The sequence below is a fragment of the Macrobrachium nipponense genome, chromosome 38 (genome assembly GCF_015104395.2).
Source record: "Macrobrachium nipponense isolate FS-2020 chromosome 38, ASM1510439v2, whole genome shotgun sequence".
NCBI classification, from domain to species: domain Eukaryota; kingdom Metazoa; phylum Arthropoda; class Malacostraca; order Decapoda; family Palaemonidae; genus Macrobrachium; species Macrobrachium nipponense.
Window position 1 is genome coordinate 16,220,165 of NC_061098.1, and position 22,474 is coordinate 16,242,638.

Genomic DNA, 22,474 nt, shown 5'->3' on the forward strand with positions numbered 1-22,474 from the left:
ATAATCTTACGCTAAGTCGGTTGGTATTGCACTTCCATCTTCAATGGAGTGTCTGGGGGTTTGTAGATCACTTACGAAGTCGGTATTATCTTGTTGGTTATTACGACGATGTGTTAAACTCATGGTGAGGAGGTTCTTGTAGAAAACACGAAATATAAAAATAGATATATTCTTCTGAAGTTTTACATGCTGAAGATCAGATATGATTGTACAAGTCTTCTAATAACGATAGCTTGATCGCTTCTGCCAATGATGATGGCTAATCCTATTCCTCTACATGATAAATCTTAGGTAAAGAGGTACAGGTCTTCTAATGACGATAGCTAACACTGTTCTGGCCGTCTACCATCTCTGTTACAAGTTATGAAGGAACAGACAGTAGTTCGAACATATGAACATACATACAAATGACATAGTTTCATACGAACACACAATCAAAATGAGACACGCTACAGATCACGTAGGCCGTTTGAATCATAGGTCGGGGTAGTTGTCTCAAGCAGGGAGCTTGGACTAATGTTCATAAACAATTGAATGACTACAGGTGACGGCATGTTATCTTAGCCTACTTTGTTGTATACGTCATCTTTAGCGTCTCTAGTCTGATCACATTCCTGCAAGCAATCTGGTTGACCTCTTTAGTTTTAGTCTTTTATATATATGGACTAACATTCCATATTTTTATTATGTAAACACTTACATCAGAGACTAAAGCTAAGTATATATCTGCCAGGTAAGTATGTACAAAACTTTATTGTATCTTAATAATATCATTTTATACATTCAACTTCCCTGCCAGATATATACTTAGCTATAGACTCCGTCGTCTCCGACAGAATTTCAAATTTCGCGGCACACGCTACCGGTAGGTCAGGTGATCTACCGCCCTGCCCTGGGTGGCAGGACTAGGAACCATTCCCGTTTTCTAATCAGAATTCTTCTGTCGCCCGGGCCATCAACATTGTTGTTGGTTCCTCTCGATTGGTTTTTCTTTTTTCACCGGCAATTGATCTTCTTGACCGACTTTTGGTGACGTATCTGGATTGTTGGATTGGCATACGCTTTTGTGGACTGTGTTGTGGACTTGATTTTGGAATTTTCTTTTAATAATGTCTGACTCTGGAATGGTTGTGAGACGTGTGTGAATGTAGGCTGTAAGGTGAGGTTGCCGAAAGCTTCGGTAGGCCCTCACAAGGGTATGCAAGGGTTGCAGGGAGTATGAATGTTCTTTTACTAATACTTGTAAGGAAGTGAGAACTTGAGTGAGAACGAATGGAAGAATCTAACTAATTATTTAAAAAAGTTAGAGAGAGAAAGAGTGAGGAAGGCTTCTTATAGAAGTTTAAGTAGTTCTAGATCTGAACTAATTCCTAGCTTGGGATCTTCCCCAAGGGTAAGTATTGCTACTTCTCCTTCCATTGCAGCCCCTTCTCCTATTGCAGAACCTGTAGATTCAGCAAAAGAACTTGCGGATCTAAAAGCAGCCTTCAAGTTGATGGAAAACAAAATGGCTGCCATACAAGGTAGGCTAGTGATTATTCAGTGGACAGTGATATGAGTGTCCCCAGTGTAGTGGAGGGGGCATCTGGTCGGCTCAGCAACGCTCCTAGGTCTAGACCTCTTCCAAGCTCACATGCCCAGAGGAGAAGGAATGTCGAAAACCGAAAGGAGGTTGTGGAGAATCCCACCGATCAGGTGTCCCTTCGGCGGTTTCTGTGACACCCCAGACTGCCAAGGATCGCTATTGTAAAAGCGTCCTGCCGTGAGTGTTTTTCGTCGTCGGGATCTTCATCTCCGAGACGTGATTGGAGAGATTCAGATCGATCTCGGCCACTCAAGAGGAGTTGGAAGGCTCCGACTATTGATTCGAGCCCAGAAAACTTCCCTGAGGAGTCTGTCCCTCGGGATGTGAAGAAGGCAAGAAGAGCCATTCTTTCAACCAGAGTGAGAAGGAGGCAGGAGGTGGAGGCTATGGACTCCTCCCCTCCTCCTTCCCCTCCTCCCGAAGAGGATAAAGAGGAGGTTACGAAGAGATTCATGATGGCGATGCAAGAGCAGATTTCGTCTTTTGTAGGAGTTCTGTCAAAGGAGCCTCCTAGAAGGAAAGATTCTTCCCTTCCGATCAAAAGATCCTCCAGACGTATGGAGGTATCGGCCGCCAGGATCGATACTCCTACTCGAGGTGAGGTTTCCGGTACGAACCTGGATGAACCTATCAGACGTCTGGCACCGGCCAGGAGTGAGGAGTCACCCAGGAGGCAGGAGCCAAGAGCCAGGAGTGAGGAGTCAACCAGGAGGCAGGAGCCAAGAGCCAGGAGTGTGGAGGCATCCAGGCAGGAGGCAGGAGCCAGGAGGCAAGAGCCAGGAGGCAAGAGCCAGGAGGCAAGAGGCAGGAGTCAGGAGTCAAGAGGCAGGAGCCAGGAGCCAAGAGGCAGGAGTCAGGAGGCAGGAGCCAGGAGTCCGGAGTCAGGAGGCAGAGTCCGGAGTCAGGAGGCAGGAGTCAGGAGCCAGGAGGCAGGAGTCAGGAGGCAAGAGTCAAGAGCCAGGAGGCAGGAGTCGGAGACTCGTCCTGGAATTTATGACTCTTCTCCAAATAGGAGCTCCTCTCCTTCAGAGCGTAGGAGGTCTTGAAGGACTCTCCCTCCAAACGTGAACTTTCTCCTTCGTCTGATCGAGGGTTAGACGAGTTGTCTGATGACGAACCTCCTGCTAATGAGGGACTCTCGAGTTATAAAGTCTTAGCCTCATTATTGCTTCAAGAATTTGGAGATTCTCTTAGTCCGGCGGCTCCTCCTTCTCCTCGTTCTCTCTTTTCGAGCTCGGCTACGGCAAAATCTTCGGCCTTTTTGAAAATGAAGCCTGCTATATCGATGAAGAAGGCACTCCATTCTTTAGATTCTTGGATGGACAGAAGAAGAGTTAGGAAAGACGGTATTCTGCATGCCTCCTTCCAAACTACATGGAAAGAGAGGTATTTGGTATGGGACAGGAGAGACTATGGGTCTTTCTCTACCTGCCTCTGCAGATGCGGGACTTTTCCAATTTAGTGGAGGCCTTCTGACGTCACTCCTTAGGATCGGTCAGAGCGACGTGGACACTTCAGAGTTGAACCACTTTCTAAAGGGACTTTTTGTCACTTTAGAGGTGTTCAACTTTCTGGATTGGTCACTCGGAGTTCTGGCCAACAAATCTAAAGATCCGGAGTTTCTTAAAAACCCAGAGATTCTCCATAGCGTCCTGTCTTGCATGGACAAGGCAGTACAGTACGTTGGGCGGGTGAAGTGGCTTCCCTTTTTGGTGCTGGTCTCCTGAAAAAGAGATCAGTATATGGATCCCTATTATCGAAAGGGGTTTCTCCGAGCCAGAGGACTGCTTTATTGTTCGCCCCTCTATCGGATCATCTGTTTCCTTCTCAGTTAGTGAAGGATATATCTCGCTCGCTAACTGAGAAGGCGACACAAGACCTACTAACACAAACGTCCAAGAAAGGACGCCCTGTAGTGTCGGCGATTAAGAAGGACTCTCGTCCTCCTCAGCAGCCCTTTCGTGGAGGTACAGCGGCTCGTCCCCCTGCCAGAAAGAAGAGCTCTGATAAGAGAAGGAAGGTCTTCCTTTAGGCCCTTCAAGAAATCCAAATGACTTGTTGCTCCTTCAGCACCAGTGGGCGCCAGACTCCTGAACTTTGCAGGAGTATGGGCAAAAAGGGGAGCCGACCCTTGGTCAGTGTCGGTCCTAAAGGAGGGATATGTAATCCCTTCGAGAACAGCCCTCCCCTAACATCTACGCCTCGGGAACTGTCAGCGAGGTACAGAGACCCGGTAATGAGAAAGACTCTCCTTCAAATGGTGGAACAAATGTTGGGAAAAAGAGGCCATCGAACTTGTGCAGGATCCACACTCCCCAGGATTTTACAATCGCCTTTTTCTAGTACCAAAGGCATCGGGGGGGTGGAGACCAGTTCTGGACGTAAGCGCTCTGAATCGCTTTGTTCAGAAAAAGAAGTTTCGCATGGAAACGTCCGCCTCAGTAATGTCGGCTCTTCGTCCAGGAGATTGGATGGTCTCTCTGGACTTGCAGACGCATATTTCCACACGTTCCCATTCACCATTTGTCAAAGAAAAATATCTTCGTTTTGTAATAGGAGACAAGATCTTTCAATTCAGGGCTCTGTGCTTCGTCTGTCTACAGCTCCGCAAGTATTCACCAACCTGATGGCGAATGTGGCAAGATGGCTTCACCTAGAGGGAATAAACATCTCCCTCTACTTGGACGACTGGCTTGATCAGGGCCAAGTCGGAGATTCAGTGCTTGGAGGACTTATCAGTAACAAGGAACATGATAGAATCCGCTGGATTACTCGTGAACCTCGAGAAGTCGCAGCTGATCCCCAGCCAGAGCTTGGTCTATCTGGGGATTCAGATGGATTCTCGGGGTTTTCGAGTATTTCCTTCGCGAGAAAGAATCACTCGAGGTTTGTCGAAAATCTCGAGCTTCTTAGAGAAAAAGAACAGTTCAGCGAGGGATTATCTGAGCCTCTTAGGGACCCTGTCCTCACTAGAAAAGTTCTCTCTCTGGGGAGGCTTCACCTTCGCCCTCTTCAGTTTTTTCCTGAAAGGGTGTGGAGTTGGAAGACGGGACAACTCTCGGACATCTTCCCGCTTCCACAAGAGGTAAAGGATCATTTGAAGTGGTGGATCCTCCCTCTTCAAAAGAACGAAGGCGTATCACTTGCCCTGCAGAACCCAGAACCAAGGTGTTATATGCCGACGCTCGGAGTCGGGATGGGGAGCGACGTTGGAGCAAAGGGAGGTTGTCAGGCAACCTGGGACAAAGGAAAACAGGTGTCCTGGACACATCAATTGCAAGGAACTAGTGGCCATACACCTAGCCTTAAAGTTCTTCGAAGAGATAGTCAGAGGCGAGGTGATACAGATAAACTCGGACAACACCACGGCTCTGGCTTACATACGCAAGCAGGAGGCACGCACTCTTTCTCCCTCTTTCAGTTAACAAGACATGTTAACCTGGACAGAAGAAAGCATAACTCTCCTCACAAGATTTGTTCAAGGCATCAAGAATGTGAGAGCGGACAGACTGAGCAGGAGGAATCAGGTCCTTCCCACAGAATGGACTCTACACGAAGAAGTGTGTCAAAGTCTTTGGTCCCTGTGGGGGAGACCTCACATAGACCTGTTTGCGACGTTCCTCTCCAAAAGAATAGAGATCTTTTGCTCTCTAGTGGAAGATCCGAGAGCCTTCGCAATAGACGCGTTTTCTCCTGGATTGGTCGGGTGTGGACGCATACGCCTTTCCCCCGTTCAAGATCTGGGGAAGTGCTCAGGAAGTTCGTAGCTTCGAAGAACACGAAGTTGACGCTAATAGCCCCATTTTGGCCAGCCCAGGAATGGTTCACAGAGGTACTGGAGTGGATAGTGGACTTCCCAGATCTCTTCCAAACAGACCAGATCTACTCAGACAACCCCACTTCGAGAGGTTTCATCACAACCTCCCAGGTGGTCTCGCTCTGACTGCCTTTCGACTATCGAAAGACTTGTCAGAGCGAGGGGCTTTTCCTCGCAAGGCTGCGGGCTCTATCGCTAGAGCCCGCAGAGCTTCGACGAGAAGAGTATACCAATCAAAGTGGGAAGTCTTTAGGAGGTGGTGTAAGAGTCAGAAGCGTCCTCCTCCAGTACCTCTATATGAATATTGCCGATTTCCTCCTCTTTCTGAGAGAGGAATCACACCTTTCTGTCTCAACAATAAAAGGATACAGAAGCATGCTGTCTTCAGTATTTAGGAATCGAGGGTTAGATATTGCAAGCAACAAAGATCTACACGATCTAATTAGATCCTTTGAAACTTCAAAGGCAGCTACTCCTAGAACACCTAGTTGGAATCTAGACGTGGTACTGAAATTCCTTTCATCGGATAAATTCGAACCTTTACATCTGGCTTCCTTCCGCGACGTCACTAGGAAATGCTTATTCCTGGTGTCTCTCGCTACAGCCAAGAGGACGAGCGAATTGCACGCTCTAGATTCCACAGTGGGGTTCAAAGGAGATGCTGCCATCTGTTCTTTCCAGACAATGTTTCTGGCAAAGAACGAAAACCCGTCAAAACCGTGGCCCAGAAGTTTTGAGGTAAAAGGCCTATCAAACCTCGTAGGCAGAGAGATAGAGAGGTCTCTCTGTCCCAGTGAGAGCTCTTAAATATTATTTAGAGAGGAAGAGACAGATGGGAGCTTGTCAACAAGGTCTTGGTGTGCGGTGAAGAACCCCAAAAGACTCATGTCCAAGAAACGCCTTGGCTTTCTTTGTGAGAAGCGTAATTACGGACGCTCACAAGAACTGCTCGGAGGAATCCTTCTTGGTCTTCTAAAGGTCAAGACCCATGAGGTGAGAGCAGTAGCAACGTCCTTGGCGTTCCAAAAGAATATGTCTCTAAAAAATATCATTGAGACTACATATTGGAGGTGCAATTCAGTGTTTGCATCTCATTATCTGAAGGATGTGAGAGTGACCTATGAGAAGTGCTTCTCGCTAGGTCCATTTGTATCAGCAGATACAGTGCTGGGTCTTGGAGCAAAGACTGATCCTTAAATATTGTGTTTTATCGTACATAAACCCTCTTGTCAGATATGTGCTTGGTTTTCTATTAGCAAGCTCACTGATGTCGCACGGGAGCATAGTGTCATTGCTGGTAGGGGATCAGGTATGTTATGGCTAGTAGGGGAGTACAAAAATTTTTTTTTGTATATTTTGTAATGAAAGTGTAATTATGTTTCGAGTTTTTGGTGTTTGTAAGGAGTTCGGGATAACTCCTTGCAATCTTAGAACTAACATGGATGTTAGGATCAGGTGATCGGGATCGGTGTTGTGCTCCTTGAACAAGGTGTATTGTCATGTTAGTGGAATAGCACCCAATGACAAAGGCCTTTAGGCTCTGCCGAGTAAGTGGATAAGACCCCATTGGCAGACCCACAAGAACTCTTAGCCATAGATCAATATCTCGCTGAGGCTCTTGAGGCTAAGCAGACTCCAAGGCAGTAGCCGCGAAGTCTTCAGCCTAATAAGGTAGGAACCAAGGTTTATTAATACCTACAACATATGTTGTTTACCTGTCTATTTCAGTAGTTAGCTGTCTCTTACCCACCACCAATGGGTGCTAATCAGCTAAGTATATATCTGGCAGGGAAGTTGAATGTATAAAAATGATATTGTCATGTTACAATAAAGTTTTATACATACTTACCTGACAGATATATACGATTAATGGCCCACCCAGCCTCCCCGCAGGAGACAGGTGGAAGAGAAGAATTCTGATTAGAAAACGGGAATGGTTCCTAGTCCTGCCACCCAGGGCAGGGCGGTAGATCACCTGACCTACCGGTAGCGTGTGCCGCGAAATTTGAAATTCTGTCGGAGACGACGGAGTCTATAGCTAAGTATATATCTGTCAGGTAAGTATGTATAAAACTTTATTGTAACATGACAATATCATTTTTTTTGTTTTTATACTATCATGTTTTGATCTTTGCAATAAAAAAATGTTAAGTATCAGGATTGAATTGTTTAACAGTTAGTAGGTGCTCATTACTCTACATTTATCTACTGCATTTATTTTATTTGGTTTTCCGTTACAGCTTCTCATATTTTAGAAAATATATTAATAATGTAGTTTGTGTCCTTGTTTTGTTATGTAATTCAGGACTGTAAATCTACTAAACTGAGAGAGTAGGGAATATGGTATTCTGAGTTTTTGTTCATAATTATGATTGACATTTAGAAAATGTGAATCTTTTAGATGGAGTGGGGCAAGTTATAAGTTGAACCTTTCTCAGGTGAAATTTAGGATTGGTAATAGATTTCTACAACTGCAATTTGAATGTTGCATATCTATGTATAGTTTTGTTGTCCTCCATTATGTAATCTTATTTATCCTCTTGTAGGTTCATTTCCTAAATAGTAATGTTCTCTGTATTTTTTAGTACTTTCAGAGTTGAAATGGAACCTTTTGCACCCGGCAATAACAATCATTGAAGGTGACTGAAGAAATAAGTAGTGCCTTTGGTAGTGATGCTCTTAAACGTATAGATCCAGACAGGCTGTTTGCTAAAGCTGAACTTCATATCAAGAATGGTCTGTCAGTTGATGCAGCCAAAGAAGAGATTCTAGCTAGCATTGCACTAAAACAAGAGAAACATCATGTGAAAAAGAGATGCAGAGTAGATTCTTCAGAAGCATCTACAAGTAGTAGTGAGAATGCATCAAATAGTAATGATTCACAAAAGACTTCAACTCAGATATTACATGTTAATGATTTAGAACACGCTCCAAGTCATAGTGCAGTTATATATAATGATAATGAATTAAAAGAGGTGATCAGTCAAAAAAGTGAATCTTCTACAAATGGTGCAGGAAGCTCGAAGGCAGATGCAGTTAATCAGATGTGTAAGTCTACTCAAAATTATCCTTGTGCTGCTAATTTAGAATATTCGGAAGACAGTACAAGCTGTAAAGCAAGCAGTTCAAACAAAACTGGTGTAAAACATTTCCAAGAAGTGTCTGAGGAAGAATTTGATTCCCAGAGCAGCAATCCTCCTGTGACTTCTAGTGAATCAGAGAAAACGGAAATAAATACTACTGAGTGTGAATCTGATAGTAGTGATAAAGATTATTTTTCAGGTTTCTTGGATCCCTCCTCTTCAGGTGTTTTTCAAGCCCATGAAGTGTTTAAAAAAGAGGCAGAGAATGTAGAAGCTGCCACTTCACAATCAAGTTGTGATCTTCAAGCTAATTTGTCATCTATTGGAAGTCCCGAAGTTAGTGTATTAAGTCCTTCGCCAAAGCCAACACCTTTGATAGACCTGGGCGATGATAGCACTTGTTCGGATCGGTCATCTTGCAATAGTGATATAGTTGTAGTTGATGAAGTTGAGAAAAGTTTGAATACAGAACTAAAGTTGGGTGGTAGGAAAATGTCAGCTTCGAAGGCAGGCAAAGGAATGTCTGATTTTGAAGGCATATTAAATATTCCGGGTTCGTCGAGTTTAGTGTCTAGTAAGGACTTTGTTGGTAAGAGTGTAGGATATGCTGTAGATCAAGCTTTTGACCTTGCATATACTTCGGAGAGTAACATCATGGTAAATACGATGGAGAATCATAATGTAGATTATAACAAAATTACCTCTCCTGAGTCGGAGAGGAACATCATTGTAAATATGATGGAGAATCATAATGTAGATTATAGCAAAATGAACTCTCCTGAGTCACAGATGATTGATATGCAGCAATCCTTAGAAAATGCTGTTGAGCTAGGGAAAAATGACTCGTCTCAAAATCAAAAGACTGCAAAGCAGAATGGGGGTAGTGATTTTTTTGACAGTGATTCATCAAGTGAAGAAGACCCAAATGACAAGTTGTGGAAAGATGCTCAGTTCATTTGCTCATTACTGCCTTTTTTTGAATTGGCAGATGTACATGAGACTATGGTAGCTAATTTTTATCATCCTGATCGTAAAGCTCACGTTTTGGAAGCTTACATTCAGCTAGCTCTCGATCGCGATGAAATGGTACCTGATAATGTATTTTTAAGTTTAAATGCTGCCAGAAAGCGATCTCATACAGAAGCTTGTGGTCAAGAGGCTGTGAATGGAAAGAAACAAAAAGTTGGTCATGCAGATCCTAGGCCAGCTACTTATGGAAACACTTATAATGCAGTGAATGTATTTGTTGAGGCAAATGAGCCTGTACCCTCCACAAGCAGAGTAGTTCCTAGGGCTGTGTTTAGTGATCGTCCAGAGTCTGGCGTGCAAGGAAATGCAAGCGGTCTTGAGAATCGAGATGAAAGAGAGAAATGGATTCGAGAAAAGTTAGATTTTGTCAGTGCTGTAGTATGTGATATGGATAAGGACCACATTCGTGCACAGTTGAGTAGCTGTTATAGTGATAGTGATGTCGGGGCGTTAATAACAAGGCTTATAGAGGAGCCGCCAAGACCTCAAGCTCCAAGTCAACTAAACATTGCCAGTGGAACAATGCCTGAGGCAACTAACCAACCAAATACAAGTGCCTTCCAAGCAGTGGATAGAGGAAGGCCTGCTGAAGTTCCTGTAAATGAGGACAACAGTTCATCTGGCGAAGGACCCTCTGGTGAGGGTGAAGAACTGCCGAATGCGGCTGATACTGAAGACCGTATCATGGTGCAAATTAACACCCTGGCTGAGATGTTTAGTGATGCAGATCCTGACTACTTGCGAGAAAGGTAAATTATTATATTTTTGGAATGTCATTTGTAGTTAGGAATTCCTAGATAAGTGTATGCATAAGTAACATGATGTGCCTTGCTATATGATTTGTAGATAGATACATGATAGTATACATATGTATAGAATAAATAAGTCCGTGAAAAATATTGAAGAGGTCAAGCAACTAATAGTCTGGACTTACAAATCAGAGCTTGAGGATGGCAATTGGAGATAGGACATATCCTGAACACATGAATATAAGCCTCTCCATCTCATTCCATACTGGGTGATTTGTTCTCATAATCATTTTATCAGCCAAGGAACTTGGTGTTATTAGCACATTGTTCTTTATCATTAAGCAGCATGGTATCCACCTTCACTTCAAGAGCCAAGGTTTTGTAGTACATACGTATTCATAGGCTTGGAACCCTCATTCCCTGTAGGGTGGTAGTGGCATCAGTGCACCTCAGGTGGTCCACTGCAGGGATTACTTAAGGTTTTCTGCAGCATCCCTTCAGCCCCTAGCTGCAACCTCTTGCATTCCTTTTACTGTACCTCCATTCATATTCTCTTCCATCCTACTTTCCACCCTCTTTAACACTTAGTTTCATAATGCACCTGTGAGGTTTTCTTCCTGTTACACCTTTCAAACCTTACAATCAATTTCCGTTTCAGTGCTGTAAAATCTCAAAGGTCTAGGTTTTATATTGTAGTATTCTATTAACCCTTATTATGATACACATGGTAGCTTTATTTAACTCTTCAGGCTTGATGCAGGTGTTCTAAGCTTACTAGAAGAGATAAAAGACACTTGTTTATCCAGAGTTGCTGGGAAATTGCTTAGTGTAATACTGAGAGATAGGAATATGATTAGTGGAGGTGACTGATGCTATACTCTAGGTTATGGAAGTGGTGTTTTTGTCCAAGTGATGATAAATACCAGCCCGAGAAGAGTCTACTTGAGACTCAGAGGTCTGGAAAAACCAAGCCCTATTAATAATAATGTCCAAGTGATGTAACTGATATTTCGTGCAGAAATTCAGTGACTATTCTAGTTGGACAGTATACTAATGTCTCTCTTGCCCTTAAGCTAGCATGTTTTTGATATGGTAATGTTTCAGCAAATTTATTTAAATTAATTTTTATTACTTCTTTTATAGGTAATATCGAAAAGCCCTAAAATTACACACTGAATGATTGTAAAGGCAGTTTCTATTGTAATGATATCTCATTACTATTATGCTGATTATGTTTGTAGAATAAACAGAGACATACAAATTATCTTCAAATGCTGTGGAGTGTACTGTTGGTGCTTGCCCCACTGATGGTGTTCACTACCAAGTATGACAACACTACTGCCTCTGTAACTGCAGTAAATTTACTTTTAAACAGTTCTTTCAGACAGGGTTTCATAAAGATAAAAAATCATTTGCCAAATGATTGTATAGACAGGCTCAATTGTAGTAAAGTAAAATGTCCCCTTATTACTAAGATTAAAATAAAATATGTGTCCAACCTTGATTGATCATTTCTTAAAAAACTTGTGAATACATTGTGGGATGTCAATATACCTGAAGTTTTATTATGGTACCTTTTTCCCCTTAGATGTATCAGTTTGCATGGAAAACAAGAAGATTTCCAGGCTCTTGTAGAGGAACTAATGGAGAAAAAGGAATATCCTAAATTGGAAGAATATCTGAAGCGTCAGAAGCGATTGGAGATCAAAAAGAAGTTTATTGAGGGGATGTCTGTGGAGGAGTTCCTGGAATATTTTCAAGATCCTGAAAAGGTATTTATATAATTGTCTGTTTATTTAGTTAGTCTGTAATGTCTTAATGGATTGTCTCTGCAATGTACAAAATCCTTCATGTAATTATATGTGCAGTACCAATATTGATGAGAATTAAGCAGTGCTTGTACTCTCTACACATATTCTCAAACTTTTCATTAGAAATCTTTGCTACTTAGCATGCAAACAAAATGGTGTTAGCTCTGGCTAGCTGTGACCATTACATCTCTATTTTTTTTGTTTTTTGTAATAATATAATTTTGGTTTGCTGTTATTGATAGGATGTGGTGACACACTGACTGATTGTTATAATCTGAATTACTACTATGAGATTCAGGGTCTCTGTAACACGGTTTGTTCCGATACGTAATACAAACCATCGGTCCTTTAACAATAGGAAGTAGCTAGCGGCAGCTGGAACGGTCGTAAGCTTCGAACAAGGGAAGAACGGTAGTTAACTGCTTGTCCGACAGGTAAACAAATCACTTTTGCTTTCGGCCGCGGGTGTGAAGGACGTGTTCGTCATCGCTCTCTGCCCGCTTCATCGTCGTATGCTTTGTTTATATTGTGTTTTCTACTAATGGTTTGTTTGACTTGAAAATGAAACTGTAAGTACACTGTTTTCATTTTCATTACTTGATTATGAACCAACATGGAGCTATCGCCGTAGATGCGGCGATTTCCTCTCTTTTCATAATTGAACCCTTGAATTATGTCTCGGTGCCGAGGGCGGGCGCGCTCGCGCCGAGTCATGTATTTTGGGCGAAAGTGTGTAATTGAAAAATGTAAGTACTTTTTTTCATTATATTTTTGCCCTGTGCGTTCGTTACCGAGAGCGTGATTGCGCTCGGCACGAGCCTTTTATTTTGTATGATAAAATGCAATGAAAGTGGATTCGCAATACAGTATTCTTTTCATTTTCATTATTTATTTGCATAAATTTAATTTGGATCAATTTTCGCTCTTACCCGGGAATTGATCCTTACGATTATTTTCTGTGAAAGTGAAATCGCAAGTGCAGTACAGGGGGTCCTCGAGTTACGACGTTGATCCGTTCTTACGATGCATCGTAACACGAATTTCAGCGTAGTCGGAACATGAAAAATACCACATGATTTAATGTAAATACCTATCAATAACAACGAGAGAACAATTCCTTACCTTTATTAGTTTGATTGGGATACGCCGTTGATTTTGGTCTTCCAACCAAAGCACCAATAACCTTTCCATTTCAATTATTAGACCACTACCGCTGCTTAGTTATCACTGTCGCTTTCATAGGAGCAGATCCTTTCACATGTTCAACGATGCGCTCTTTATATTTGATAATGGTAGCAACGGTCGAACGGCTAAGGCCAAGCGAGCGGCCAATGTTTGTTGGCGTTTCTCCCTTCTCGGATCGCTTTATAATGTCCACTTTAATTTCCATGGTGATGGCCTTTCTTTTCTTCGATGCACTACCATCAGAAGAGTCCGCCTTGCGCTTGGGAGCCATAACAAAGAGCAAAAAAGTTACAAAAAACGATACAACACGAGGAGAGAGAGGCAGTGTAAACAACCAAAATGGCGTATGGGCGAGGACTGAGCGTAGCGAAGCGACGCCGTCCTCTCCCCCCCCCACAAAGCGTATTCTTCCGCCGTGCGCCTGGAACTAGTTCGCGTTTTGTTTACGTTGCTTACGACGCTAAACCGCGTAAGACGGAACGACGCAAAATATTATTTTTTATATTTTTATGGGGGCGCGTTCGTAACCACGAAACATCGTAAGTCGAGACCAGCGTAACCCGAGGACTTACTGTATTCTGTTTCATTTTTATATATATTTTATGATAGCATCATATTATTTGGATCAAGTTTCCGTTCTTACCCGGGAATTGATCTTTTTCCCTTTAAGTTCTATGAAGTGAATCGCAAGGGCAGTATTCTGTTTCATTTTCATATTACTTTTCACTGCTGTGCGGGGGTAGGGGAAGCGAAGGTCTACCAGGAAGTCGTCGGAAAGCTCTCCCGCGACTCCCTTGGTATCCCGATTCTTCGTCTTCCTTTCTGCCCCCCGCTCAGCTTCTTCGTTGTATTTTGTATTTTGGGGTCTTCCTTGCGTTCGGGGTGGGGCATGTCTTCCCCCCACCCCCCATGCGTGAGGGAACCCCTCTAACAATCTATCTATGCTACCGCAGGTGCTACATCCGTGGGAGACGACCTTGGACAGGTATGGACCACCGCGGCGGCAGGGCGTGCCTAGCATCCACGGGCTGCTGCAGCGTCTAGCGAGGTCTGGGGCGGTCTCCACTACTACCACGGCCGCTTATGCTGCTCCCCCCCCTCCTGGTCTACTACTCCCCATGCTGTGTCGGTGACGCCGTCTGCCGCTACTAGGGGCCGCCGCCGTACCGAGGGGGTGTTGCCCGCCGCCGCCTGTTTTCTTCGTGTTGCCTGCCCCAGACTTCCACTGTTCCAGCAGCTCGCCCCTGGACCGGCCGCCAGTACCCAGGTTCCCGCTGGCTGCCGATGATTCTACGAGGCGATCGCTGGGCCTGCCGTACCTGCCGCTGATGTGATTCCCGCTGTTTGGCTTGGCTGTCCCTTCTGGTCTACCGCTGCCGCTGTTCCTGCCGCTCCTGAGCTGGTTGCTGTTCCTGTCGGTTCCTGAGCCTGTCCATGCTGGTCCTGCCCACGGTGTGTCTTCCCCAGTCCCAGGTCCTTCCGGACAGGTGCAGTCGGGCCGTATTGCTTCGGCAATAGCCCCGGCTCCGGCCTGGATGGAGGACCTGACGACTGTCCTGCGTGAGCTGACGAGGAAGAGTAAGAAGAGGAAGCTGTCATCCTCGTCTTCATCGTCTGCTGCTGCCTCTTCCCCTTCGACTTCTAAGGCCCATAAGCCGAAGAAGAAGAAGGCTGCCTTCCCCCCTAAGAAGTCTCCTTCGGGAACTTCTAAGGGCCCGTCCCACCCCCGGTGGGACGGGGGGTCCCTTCTGCTGGTCCTTCTGCTCCTTCGGGAGCGGGGCCCGTCTCCCCTTCCGTAAGGAAGAGGTAGACGGGGACCAGAGGAGTATCGCTTAGCTCTGGTACTTCCTCGCCTGGTGCTAGCGGCGATGCCGCTACGCCCAGGTTCCGGCTCGGTCTCTCGTTCGCGGAGATCCCGAGTGTACGTTCTCCCTCGGGAGACCGTGCAGCCAAGTTTCGGCGCCAGAGTTCGCTCGGCGCCAAGACGCGGCACGGAGCAGAAGGCTGGTGAGAGCCGCTCAGGTGACTCTCGCCAGGCCAGCGGCCGCTATTGCAGCGACCAGCTGGTTAACCCGGGTTTTTCCCCCCTCCCCCCTAAGAGGCTCCTTCGGGACCTTCTAAGGGCCCGTCTCGCTCCGGCGATTCGGGGAGCTCTTCTGCTGGTCCTCCTGCTCCCTCGGGAACAGGGCCCGTCTCTCCTTCTATTAAACCTAAGAAGAAGAAGACTGGGGACCAAGAGGTAAGTACCAGCTTCGGCTGGCACTTCCTCGCCTGGTTTCTAGCGGTTTCTGCCGCTAAACCAGGATCCGCCTCGGCTTCTCGTTAGCGAGAAGTACCGAGTGGACGGTCTCCCGCGGGAGACCGTCCAGCCAAAGTCTTGACACCCGAGCTCGCTCGCCGTCAAGACCGAAGCGCGGAGCAGAAGACTGGCGAGAGTCGTGCAGACGACTCTCGCCAGGCCAGTGGACGCTCTCGCAGCGACCAGCTGGCTGCTCGGGTTGACGTGACGGTCGCTGACCAGCCACGGGTTGAGGCGAGGAAGGGGTCCCCGCGGCCGTCGGTACCCGGCTCGACGCCGCCGAGGACGCTCTCACCGGTCTCACCGCGACAGCGAGCCTAGCAGGTAACCTGACGCCGCTCCCATCGGGACGGGCGGAGACGGTAACCAAGCAACAGCTCGCCTGACACTAGAGATCACGCCGACGTTCTCAGCCGATCCTCTCAGCCCCAGGCGAGCGGCAAGGCTAAGCCTGCTGCTCGAGCGCCACCCGTGGGTTGACGATCAGCAGCAGCCCTCCAAGCACGCTGGTCCTGCCAGCGAGCTAGGGGGGAGCGTCAGGTCTGCCTCTCCTGTACCTTCAACCTCCTCGGGCTACACCGGGAGGAGCGAGGTACCTATGAGTGATCGCGAGAGGTGCGCCGCTCGCGACCCCGCTATGACGCCGTATGGACCAGGCACGGTTCTAGGACCGACCAGGACATACGCGCAAGTAGCTCGAGGCGACCGTCAGGGGTCTGCCGCGGTTCCTCCTTCTGAAGGAGGAGTATCTCGGGATCTGTTCTTGCTGTCCTACTCCGCAAGACGCGGTTACTCCCGAGATACAGAGGAATTTGCAGAAGTCATTAAGCTGATTCGTCAGCATAATGACCTTGCGGAAGGATTGCCGCTCCCACCAGCAGAGCCTACGTCTCTGCTCGAGTCGTTTTGGGGCCCGAGAGGGAACCCAAACCGACGGTGGGTCTGCCGCGATCGGAGCTTGCCGATTCTGTCTCGAACCAGAGTCTCTCGTCTCCGGACAAGAAGGCTCTCTCAGTTCTGGCCGGTCGATCAAGCTACTTCCACCTCCTCTACTGCGACAGCGCATTTCTACGTGTCTTCGGACACCGTATTTAAATACTCCTTCGTCCTCCTGAGAGGTTTCGACCTCGACGAGGACTGGAATGAGTCGGAGGACGGTATCGGCTCTCTCCTGTCAGGTGTCGATCAGCCCCACCCAGACGACGTTCAGAGTGGCGGCAGACCCTTACCTACAGTGAGAGTTCGTAACCCTCCGCGGGAAAAACGTTTTCTCTCTGACGATACGTTTTCCCAGACTGAGAGGCCATCGCCGCAAGGCGATGGCTGCTCCTACTGTTCTCCAACTGCTAGTTCCACTGGGAAGGCGAGCGAGTATCCAATTCCTCTTCCATTCCCTCTCTCCTTACGGCTACGAGGGAAAGGGGAGGGATCCTACAGAGATTTCTCTGTAGGATCCCACGTTGGGGACTCCGCTACCGGGGAAACCTTCGGGTCCTACCTGACGTAAGCCCCGGTCGTTGAGGAGCGATCCTGCCCCATTCTCGATTTCTACGGGAATCGAGAGGACCACCAGCCGATATCGTTTGACGAATTCGGTGGGGGTTTTCGCAGACTGCTTAGAATTCTACAGAATTTCTAGCGCATTCAGAGTGTTCGAGTTTTTTTTACGATCTCCAAACACTTAGGCGAGACCACGGTCCAAAGTGAGCGAGAACGAGAATCCCCGATATGTTACACGATAATCGGGAATCTCGCCTATGCTCGAATTCCTGGAATTTCTAGCATTAGGAGAGACTGCTGCTGAAAGAAACTATCTCACAGTAGGCGACCAACCTGGAATAGAGAAGATCGGACGAGAATATCCAGTTTGGCTTGAACTATCGTCTTAGTATTCTGTTCACCATTGAAGCTTTCCTTCGAGGAAGACTTCTCCTTCATTCTCTCTCTTTTGATAGAGATCGAAGGTGGTCGATCTCCAATCCTTATTTTGTTTTCTTGAAGGAAAGAATTAGGATGGAGATCGTTGTTCAGAATCCTACAAATATACTACGTATATTAACCTCGCGACATGATTCTACTAAGCAGTGAATTGTCCGAGGGGAGGGGTAGGCGCATATCCTAGTTTATCTACGGAATTGCGACTTAGAAGAGAAGTATTCTAATTGAACTGCAACTCGGGGTTGCCTGCAACCTCCCAGGAGTTTTCAGTTTCAATTTTATATACTTATGGTTTTGTCACGACAACACCATTTCAACTTTTATATTTACCGAAATTCGTTTCGCCTAAATATAATTGCTCGAGCATATCTTATATGCTCGGTAGTTCTAGCCGAACGCATTCCTTCGTGGAATAATGGATTACCTGGCAACTCAGGATGACGAGTCAGCGAGAGCTCAGGCTCAACTACTGCGTATTGAAACTGCCTGATAGCAGCTCAGTATCAGCTGGGCCTCCGAGATGCACGCTCAGTTATGTCTCTCTCTGCCCTGCTTTGATTGACTACCGAACCGTATCTCTGCCCAACAATCATGGACTTAGGTCTCTGATTAACGGGGATTCTCGCAATAATGAAGGACCATCTACTGCTGTGACGCTAGAATTCCATCGCCTTCGACATTGCGAGAATTTTCAACAGATACTCTTGGACTCTTTCATCTTTCTGTTTACCGCACGGTAACAGAAGTCTGTACAAGTCTCCCGCTGCATCGCACTGCGATAATGCGAATGATTTTGCAGATATCTGAGTTTGTCTTCAAATATCTCGTATTCGTAGGTGTACAATTGTTCATTGTTCACCCGAATTACAAGATGTGTCAGAAGACATCGCCTACTCTCCGACCTGACAGCTCTCCACTTCCAAATGTTCAGCCCATGAGAAGCAGTTCTTCAGGCGGCTTTCCCCTGTGTTTTCATTACTGAAGAACGCCCGCTTTCATTGCAACTACGACTTCTCACCGGACAGCAATGAAATAGCGGTTTAGCGTTTTCAGTCATTTGTAAGCACAGGTTATGAATCTTGAGAATCCTTCTCTCGATTCGTCTGTGAAGACGTAGGTTGCATTCAATATCTACCTTCGTCTTCAACGGTACATAGTGTTTGTTTCTCCTTGGCCTGAGATTCAACAACCATGAGATGTTTTGCCTTCAGGGACCTCGGTCTCTAGAAGGCAATTGACTTTCGCCTGTTGGGCACATGCTTAAGAGAATCATCACCTCGCTGTCCGGCATTGGTGACAAACAAATACATTATTTGTTTGGTCTCTCGGCATAACCCTTTAAAGGCGAAGGTCACGTGACTTACTCGGATGCTTGGACAACTTGCCTTCTACCGAACGCAGTCAGTCGGCAGCTGTCAGAGCGCCCGAGGTCAGTACGAACTACGCTGTTGACTTAGTTCGGTTGTTACAGAGCAATCATTACTTCGTTTTAATAGCTTGTCACAGTACCCATACCATCGACACACCATGGCGTGTCGGTGTCCTATCCACTACCGAGAACTTCGCTGCATGGGGATAGGAGGATGCGAGAGACTTCGTGGCAAACGGACAGACAGTATGGGTACTGGACATCACCGAAGTAGAGAAGAGGGATAGGTCATGCGACTATTTCCTTCTTTTCCTCTGAGGAACTGCATGACTTCTCCTGCGAAGTCAAGCATCCAGGGGATGGGGATCCGTGACGCTCGATTTCGTACGAACTTCGTAGCGAAGACTCAGAACCCTTCGGTCCCTGACTATTGGTTCGAGTCGTTCACAATCCCCTCCCCTCCCTAATGGACTTCACCGCCTTCGATGCGAAGGAGATGCTGCCTTGTCCGCAAGAACTTCTCCGTGGCGCAGGTACTGAAGGCAGGGGTCTGGTCCAACCAGACCACATGCCCTTCCTTCTACCTTCGGGATATTGCCCACAGGTCCTTGGATCTTTTTCCTTGGGATCCGTGGTGGCTGCTCAACACGTTGTGTAGCGAACCCAGACCCTCGCAGGCTGAGCAGCATCGAGTCCTAGTGTGACCGTAAGAATGGATGAGTGAATGAGAGTGTGACTGGCTCCTCTTCCCATCTTTTTCTTCCCCTCTACCTGTGGTTAGAGGGACACGGTCGTCACCCTGCTGGATAAGGACAAGATGCAGGTGAGCTACTCAACAGAGCCCCATCCTATCCCTTTCACTAGGGATAGGAGCGTATATAATCCACCACTTCCTCCAACAAGGGGGAGGAAGTGGATGCCAGCTTTGAGACAACCATACTTTATGTTGCCTCTTGCAAACAGGAACAAGTTCTTGCTTGCTGGTACGAAGAGATACGCTTGCCTCTCTCTTAGTACTCGGCCCAGAGGTCTGACCATTGATCCTGCGGTGCACACCCCGATCAATCGGACAGAGGCTTGGATCCCTCCCTCGCTCTTACGACCAGGGAGACATTCCAGGGATGGACGAAAACACCACCAGTTCTGTTCATCAAAAGACTCAGATTCCTCCCACCAAGAAGTGAGTCTTCCTATTGTTAAAGGACCGATTGCTTGTATTACGTATCGGAACAAATGACAATTTGTCGAAAATTGCATTTTTCCTAACTATACAAACCTGAGGTCCTTTACATATAGTCCCTCCTCATGCCACCCCTCACTCTGCGTATTTTGCATGGGCCAAAAGCAAAAGTGATTTGTTTACCTCCCGCGCGACGATCGGACAAGCAGTTAACTACCGTTCTTCCCTTGTTCGAAGCTTACGACCGTTCCAGCTGCCGCTAGCTACTTCCTATTGTTAAAGGACCTCAGGTTTGTATAGTTAGGAAAAATGCAATTTTCGACAAATTGTCATTTTTTGGACTTTGCTCCTTGTCAAAGCATCGGATGTAGCTGAAAGTTGACATATGTATAATTTACAACCACACACAAATTTTGTCAGCATTATCAATAGCCTAAACCCGATAGTTTTAATTTTTATAGAGTAAAAATGATCTAGCCGACGTCATGGCCAATGATTACGAGCCGAGAGTCGAATAACATTCATTACGTAAGCAAGGTAAACAAACACCTTTTGACTAAATGTTGCCCCGCCCATCCACCAGACAGAAATTCCATCGGCTCTGAAACCCAAAGACTTTATGAATGGCGAAACGATACATAGATGTGGGTGGGGTATCAGTGCTAGCGTAGTAATACTACTGTAGCAGTAGTGCCGCAACAGTATAGCAGTAATATACATGAATTAAACGTTTAGGCCAACTGCTGGGATCCTTGAGGATCATTTAGCACTTCTTACAACTACTCGAGAAATTAGTTTTTATAGCCAGAAGTTAAATTTTCTAATCCAACAATGCCCATGGTAGCCTTCAGTGTTATCCTGAATTATAATGAGGCGAAAGTGGGTGGAGCCTCATGAAGTCACCATTCTGACGATTAATTTTATTGGTGAAGGTTTAAAGCCAATATACGGTACCGGCTATTTTTTTCAGTAAATAGGTAGATAGCCAATAAATAAAAATTGCTTGACATTGGATATAGCAGTTATCAAATCAAGCTTGTCTACTATGTTTTTTATAATTACCAACTATTCCCTACATCTTGTCAATCTGATTGTGACCTATAAAGTAGACTGTAATTTCTTTGGAAACTTATTTTGGGAGTTAGACTAATAATCGAAGTGTTTTTTGTATTTATTAACATATTTTGTTGGTTTTTCATTGAGACAATTATATCAGTGGAGGAGGTTCCAGAGTTCATAAAGGGTGTACTCTTTGCTTGTATTTAAACTTTGTATGTCATTGTTGCCAGAGGTTTAGCCTTCGTTACGTATAGCCAATCATCCATCGAGAAAGAGGGAAGAAATGCTGTCATAAGTTACGTAACGAGTGCGTTCGAAACCTTTTCTCTGAGTAAGTTGGCCCGTCTTCAAAAAAGGTCACTTTTACATTATAAGTACCAAATTTATTCAACCTACTAGTGCAGAATACACTCAAAATTTATGTGTTGATATAATATATTCTGAATAAGCGTTATATTTATGAAATGCATAGATAAAAAGTTATTGCGAAAACCGTGTTACAGAGGCCCTGAATCTCATAGTAAGTAATAGTAGAAGAGATTCAGTGCCTTTATTGTTACCATATTTTTGGAAGCAGAAGTTATGAATTTTGGTTTTATAAAATTTTTTAGAAAAATGCCTTTGAATTTTTGTCTATCACTGGTACTTTCTAAGAATCTGCATATATTGGAATGTTTGTGCTTTTCGTCTTTCAGGTATTTTGTGATACTGAGAAGAAAATGAGTGTAACGTACATGGAAAATGCTCGTACACAGCTCTTGAGAGACCTGCCATACCATCTCAGCAAGGATATAGACAACGAACTGAGAAAAAATAACTACACTACCTGCCAACTCTTAGAGCTCTAGAGGTAATTATCCTTTGATTGGATAGTTTTTATGTTTTTATTGTAGTTGTGGGGGGCCTTACCGAACAATTATAGAGCCGTGATTTCCACGAGCGGCAGGATACTAAATTCAAATTTAGCGCGTCGGCGTCGCCAACACTGGTGGTGATGACGTCATCTCCCTCCACTCGCGGGAGAACCAGGTACAACTGCCCAGGTGAATCCAATTCTTTTCTGCCGCGTCCGGTGAACATCGGTGGTCGGTGCGGTTGGATGACTTTGCTTCGCTTTTTTCTTGTGGATTTGATCTTCGGAATTGGTGAGGTACTCTTTTTGGCGTTGTTGTTATTTTGCTTTTTATTTAGGCGTTGCATGTCGGATTCTAGTCCGTCGGGAGTTAGGTTTTGCATCTCAGGATGTAAACTAGATTATCCAAAATTAGAGTGATTTCTCACACTAAATGTGTTAAGTGTAGGGGACAGGTTTGTTCAGCAGATCGAACATGTAACGAGTGTAGTGATTTGGACTGATTCTCAATGGAAGT

General features: G+C 45.6%; 1 protein-coding gene across 1 annotated transcript in view; it reads left to right on the forward strand.

The window, feature by feature from the left end:
• The first annotated feature begins 4,781 nt into the window (after nt 1-4,781).
• The window catches only part of LOC135209761 (uncharacterized), a 41,126-nt gene continuing 23,433 nt past the window's right edge, over nt 4,782-22,474 (forward strand). Inside the window, 5 exon segments of the mRNA XM_064242547.1 lie at nt 4,782-4,895; nt 8,042-10,263; nt 11,852-12,035; nt 21,800-21,920; nt 21,923-21,954. Of these exon segments, the coding sequence (XP_064098617.1) occupies nt 4,782-4,895; nt 8,042-10,263; nt 11,852-12,035; nt 21,800-21,920; nt 21,923-21,954 (2,673 nt within the window).